Below are 6,176 nucleotides of genomic sequence, written 5' to 3'. Positions count from 1 at the left end.
ATGAATATGAAGTAGCCCAGGCAGGGATATGAGATTGCCCAGGCAAGGATATGAAATTGCCCAGGCAGGGATATGAAATCACCCAGGCAGGGATATGAAATTGCCTCAGGCAAGAAATGAAATGAATATGAAGTAGCCCAGGCAGGGATATGAAATTGCCCAGGCAGGGATATGAGACTGCCCAGGCAGGGATATGAAATTGCCCAGGCAGGGATATGAAATTGTCCAGGCAGGGATATGAAATGAATATGAAGTAGCCCAGGCAAGGATATGAAAAGGCAATGAAATAAGGCTGGGCAGGCAATGAAATTAAAAGTCAGGCAAGAATGAAATAGCAATGAAACAATGCTGGGTAGACAATGAAATGGAAGGCCAGGCAGTAATGAAATTGCAATGAAGTAGTATTGAAATTATGTCTCAGGACAGTTATGAAATAGTCATGAGAAGCACTGGTAAAGAAATGAAATACATTTCATAAGTTTTGCCTACTCTTCTCATTTCATAAATTCATTAGGCAGTGTGGATGTCGGTGTGCAGGCACTTGCCTGTATTTTATCATAAAAGTGGTAGCTACTAGTGCTCTTTTAATATGTTTCATAGAGATAAACTTCAATTCAAAAGCATAAACAAAACAATGAATTGTAGGGGGAGCACAAGAGTTATTTACATCTACTCTATCTAGTACCCATGGGACTTGGCTCACCCACATGAAAAGAACTGTGTGCCGTGGTTGGTTATGAAGTTGACGCGCTGGTCTCCCCACTGGTTCAGGTTCGATGTGGTTGGTGGATGGACATTCAACGTGGTTCGTGTATGGGTGTTCGACGTGGTTGGTGAATGGTCGTTCGACGGGGTTGGTGATTGGACATTCGACGCGATTGGTAGATGGACGTTCAATGTGGTTGATGGATGGGTGTTTGACGTGGTTTGTGGATGGGTGTTCGACGTGGTCTGTGGAGGTGGGTATTTGACGTGGTTCGTGGTGGTGGTCGGCACTCGTCGCCGTTCGTTGACAGATGCTGGGCCCTCATTGGAGGTGGTGGTAGTTGCAGCCCTGGTTGCCGTTCTTTGACGGTGATGCTGGGCCCTCGTTGCTGTAGGTGGTGGGCCGTTGGTTGATCGTTGTATTCATTCGTTGATGGTGGTGGACTGTGGTGGGTGCTCGACGTGCTTCGTTGATGGTCGTGGGCGCTCGTCACCCTTCATTGACAGGGGTCATGGGCGCTCGTCGTTGTTCGTTGATGGTGATGCTGGGCCCTCGTTGTGGGAAGCGGTGGTGGTTATTGGCCCTCGTCACTGTTTGTTGATGTGGTGATGGGCCCTCGTCGGTGTTCGTCTGGGGTTTGATGATGGTGAAAGGGACAATGGGCTTAACAAAATCCCAGAGCAGTGACAGATGGTAATGACCGTGCACAGGCGCACGGGTGTGGAACAAGGACAACCAAAAAAACAACATGAGGGAGTTCACAGGAGGGCATAGACCACTGGGTAACAGAAACACAGGGTTTAGGAACGAGGATGGGAGCAACTTGGCAGCCAGGCGAGGGGGCGGTGACAGTTGTGGTGAAGAAGAAAGCGAGTTTGGGTTGAAGTTGGGTTGAAGTTCGGAAATAACCAAACATAGTGCGGAGTTTAAACGACTTACAGAAATTTTTGAGAGCTTGTCGCACAGGCATTTTCATGTTGAGCTCAAAATTCCCTGATTCTTTCCACCTGTAAAAACTTGGGAGTGTCTATTGTATCATTTTATTACTTTCTTACGATTAATTTGTATCTTAAATACACTATTTCATTGCCCGAAGAAAATAGGCAGTACATGTCTCCCCAAGAAGAGTCGTAAACCTGTGGGTCAGCTGTTGAGCCGCTGGGGCTAACATTTACGCCCCAAGCTCCGACACACCTGCCATCCATGCCGAGGCAATCTCCATCAAAAACCTGTCAAAGCGGAGATTCGTGCCAGATGCCATCAGCATTTCGAACATTTGGCAGTGTATAGAATGCAGGCATATCCACATTGATTCCATGGAGCAGTGCATATGAATTCTATGGAAGGAATTAAACCATTAGAATACATATAAATATTGTATTTATAGTGTCCTTACTATATTTAAGTAAAAAATAAATTTTGCACTTATGAGAATTGAATTCTCAACATCATCAATATCAGCAGCACTGAAGCCACCTGAGCCATACAGGCTTTACTACCAAGCAAATTGAAGGTATCTATATACTGCCTTCAGCATGTGGCCTCTCAAACATGACAGCTGTGGCTGAAGCATTGCCACGTCGCTACTTCCTTCCCACCACCACCATCCACCATGACTGCCTGTGACTTGACGATGACACACAACATGATGATGATGACAACAACATGCAACATGACAATGACAATGCATGATGACACACAATGTTGTCACTGATGCCACCAAAGAGCTGCAAGAACAATTAGTGTTTAAAAGTCCGGTCCGGTCCAGTCTTTTGGTGCCCAGTGCCTTAGACCGTAACCGTAACTGGTCCTCCCAATTTGAGAAACCTCAAAAAACCGGACCGAACCGCAGCAGACCGGTCTTTTGCGGTCTTTTGCAGTTACAAGACCAGTTTTAACTGGTTGTGGACTTAACCGGTTTGGGATTGGTCTAAACCGGTCTTTGTAGAGGTCACTGGGTGGCATGAAACAACAATGTTCTATGTATTTTAATGTAGGAGGGGGACAGCATACACGACTCAGTAGTAATGTGCACAGATAACATGCAGGTGTCTTACTATCTAGCTTTACTGTCCATTGACATGCCAGGTTGTATATGCCATCTGCCGTCATTCGTCCATGTATTGTGGTCATCGTTGTTCCTCTGTGTGTAGTCATCATCATTTGTCGGTTATGTTGTCGTCAACATATGCCCGTTGTCGTTCATCCGTGTACTGTTGTCGTTCATCCGTGTACCGTTGTCGTTTGTCCATGTACCGTTGTCGTCGTTGTCCATCTGTGTGAGTACCGTTGTTGTTGTTGTCTGTCTGTGTGTAGTCATTGACATTCGTCGGTTATTGGTTGCTATGCCACCAACAGCAACGTGTCCCCTGTGTCTTGTGTCAAAAAAGGAGAGGGGGAGGGTTAACAATGCTGACCTGGATTGATGTAGACAGTGACGACGACATGGGTCATCACTGTCTGGACGACGTGGCACATCCGTTGACGTGCCATGTTGTCATCCATCCATGTGCTGCTGTTGTTTGTCCATGTATCGTCGTTGTTTGTCCATGTGTCGTCGTTGTTCATACATGTGTCGTCGTCATCCGTCAGTTGTTTGTTGCCATGTCGCCATTAACGACGTGGCCCCTGCTCTCATGTGAGAGAAGAAGAGGGGGAGACAAGTACACTACTCACCTCAATCAGTGTGAACAGTGTCATCACAACAACAGATGTGCCAAGTCATCGCCATCTGTCGTCGTCGTTTGTCCATTGGGCTGGTGACGTAGCGTTACCATGTTGTCGTCATTGTTGGGGTCATTGGCGGTGGTTGAACATTGATTGCGGGAGGTGGTGGTTGGTGGTGGCCGTGGTGACGAAGCAGAGGTGGTCGTGTTGATGGTGGAGTGGTAGTTGAGAAGGAAATAGTTGTGTTGTTTTCGTGTCATTATTTGGTTCTCATCAAAATCATCAAACAGAGGTAAATATTTTCTGAGTTCTGCCCAAGTTCTGCCCCCAAGACTCGAGGCTCGAAAGACCGGTCTTTGACCGGTTAATCCGGTTTTTGCTCAGTCTTGAAATTTTGGAATCTGTAGAGGACTGTAGACCGGACCGCGGTTACGGTCCTTGTCGGTCCTGATTATTTGCGGTCTTTTTCGGTCATGGTCCAGTCCGGTCACGGTCTTTTTCCAGTCCTGTGACCGGACTTCCAAACACTAAGAACAATGTGGCAATGCCACATGGACTGTAACAGAGGGATGGGAGGCGACAACAAGCAGCATGTTAATTGTCATTCTGTGTCATCTTCTGCCAGGCAAGGAAACAGCTCAACCCCTCCCAGTCCCACTTCTGACACCGACAACCAGGTGCCATGTCACAGTCAGCAACATGGCAATGCAACATAGCAATGCAATGAGCCTGCTCACCCATGAATGATGTACACCACCCCTGAATGATATACACTGCCCCAAATGAGTCTCACCACCCATGAATGCCCATGCATGAAAATGAATCCTCATAACCACCCACAGACAACAATGAATGCCCATGACAACATAATGACCAAACCTGCCCACCCATGAGCATTGTACATCACCCCAAACAAGCACCACCACCCACTAGCACTCATGAGTGCCCACAAGAGCACAACATGCAAATGACAACATGCAGCATCAGGAAAATCACTTTTTTCCTGGGACAAACATGTTTGTAAGCTTTTTCCCAGGGTATCACAAGGCATCACAGGATGTCCTGGGTTGGTCCTGGGGCAACCTGAACTGTCCTCAGATAACCTGAAACTACTAGTATACTAGATTTTAATAGAAAGAACATTCCTTATTGTATATGAATTATTATGATCAAAATAAGGCTGAAACAAGAAGAAACTACACCACTGTCCAGAGATTGATTGACCTACAAAAGTTGCAACAACAAAGACGATGAAGTATCCTTTGCAAAACTTATTCGTTTTTTTGTGTTCTTTATTGCGCTGGAAAGCGGCGTTTAAGTTGCTTCCAATGTGTCTATATACATAGCAATTAGTTCAAAACTTGCAGGGCTATGGACCAATTACTGGCGAAGAATCTTCCCAAAAATGGTAAATGTCATCAGAGGTCACCTTAAACATCGAAATATTAGGGGCTCTTAGTCCCGTTTTAAAGCTCCAATTTGTGCGTTTTCAGCAAGCCTAAAATCGCATGAAGCAGAGCAAAACCCATAATGATATAATATATGTTACATCTCTAATACAGGCCAAATAGTTCATGCTACAGTTCCTGAGGTACTCTAAATTTTTTAACGCTGTAAGGTGGGTTGAATTCGCGTAAATAAAGCAATTAAAACAAGCTTACATAGAGGCCAAAAGGTGCAAAACTCGTGAAGTTATAGCTATGAGCTGCCTTAGAAAGTGTAAGAGTGAATTGATGGAAGTCGGTATGGTTGTGGGATGTCACGTGACGCATTCAACTCACATTTTCAAACTTAGACAACTTCAATTGTCACTACTACTACTACCATGACCTGATGACACTGCCTCTTGCAACCAGAACACAAATCCTAATGCAAACCACTATACACCACCACCCTGCCACCATGACCAGCCAACAAATGATCATCTACAAGTGAAGAACAAAAAGAGTAAGTTCTCATGGATGTAAGTTCATTTGTATCTTCGCTTTTTTGCCCATATGCTCACCAACTATTCAGTACCTTCCTCTGCTCCATTTTTCATGTGCGTGGGCTCGTTCTGATAGCTACGCATTCCGTGAACACACTCCATAAAACTGTTTACGAAACGATTGAGTTCCCATTGAGGTAAGTAGGTTTTTATGTTCGCATTTTTGCCCATATGCTCACCAACTGTTCAGTACCTTCCTTTGCTCTGTCTTTCATGTGTGTGGGCTCATTCTGATAGCTACGCATTCTGTGAACGTGCTCCACAAAACCATTTACGAAACGGTTGAGTTCCCATTGAGGTAAGTAGGTTCGTAACTTCACTTTTTTGCCCATATGCTCATCAACTGTTCAGTACCTTCCTCTGCTCCATTTTTCGTGCGTGTGGGTGCGTTATAATACCTACGCACTCTGTGAACATGCTCCACAAAACTGTTTACGAAACGGGTGAGTTTTCATGGAGGTAAGTTAGTTTTTATGTTCACATTTTTGCCCTTATGCTCACCAACTGCTCAGTACTCCCCTGTGGTCCATTTTGCATGCATGTAGACTCATTTAGATACCTACGCACTCCATTAACACATTCCACAAAACCATTTATGAAATGGTTGAGTTCCCATGGAGGTAAGTAGGTTCGTAACTTTGCTTTCTTGCCCTTATGCTCACCAGCTTTTCAGTATGGTGACTTGTTTCTAGATTCACACTTCACAATGTGGGGTTCAGAACTGTTGTATGATGGGCAAGAGGTGAGTGCAAGAAGTTATCCTGTCCTGAAATACTCTCTAGACACACCAACATCTTCCTACCATTCATGATGCCC

The 6,176-nt window shown here is 45.1% G+C and overlaps 2 protein-coding genes across 2 annotated transcripts; one reads left to right on the top strand and one right to left on the bottom strand.

Annotated features, from left to right (window-relative positions):
• Nucleotides 1–412: 412 nt before the first annotated feature.
• LACBIDRAFT_335894 (uncharacterized protein) lies at nucleotides 413–1,601 on the top strand (the record flags this gene model as incomplete). Its single annotated transcript, XM_001890802.1, has 5 exons — nucleotides 413–452; nucleotides 515–529; nucleotides 646–733; nucleotides 772–959; nucleotides 1,417–1,601. 5 exons carry the CDS (start codon nucleotides 413–415, stop codon nucleotides 1,599–1,601), a joined length of 516 nt encoding a protein of 171 aa, XP_001890837.1.
• A 1,275-nt stretch (nucleotides 1,602–2,876) lies between these two features.
• On the bottom strand, nucleotides 2,877–3,274 carry LACBIDRAFT_335893 (uncharacterized protein; the record flags this gene model as incomplete). Its single annotated transcript, XM_001890800.1, has 2 exons — nucleotides 2,877–3,049; nucleotides 3,124–3,274. The coding sequence occupies 2 exons, from the start codon at nucleotides 3,272–3,274 to the stop codon at nucleotides 2,877–2,879; spliced, it is 324 nt and encodes a 107-aa protein (XP_001890835.1).
• Nucleotides 3,275–6,176: the final 2,902 nt, after the last annotated feature.

This window comes from Laccaria bicolor, genomic scaffold (assembly GCF_000143565.1).
Source record: "Laccaria bicolor S238N-H82 LACBIscaffold_178 genomic scaffold, whole genome shotgun sequence".
Lineage (NCBI taxonomy): Eukaryota > Fungi > Basidiomycota > Agaricomycetes > Agaricales > Hydnangiaceae > Laccaria > Laccaria bicolor.
This window is presented reverse-complemented; position numbering and strand designations above follow the sequence as displayed.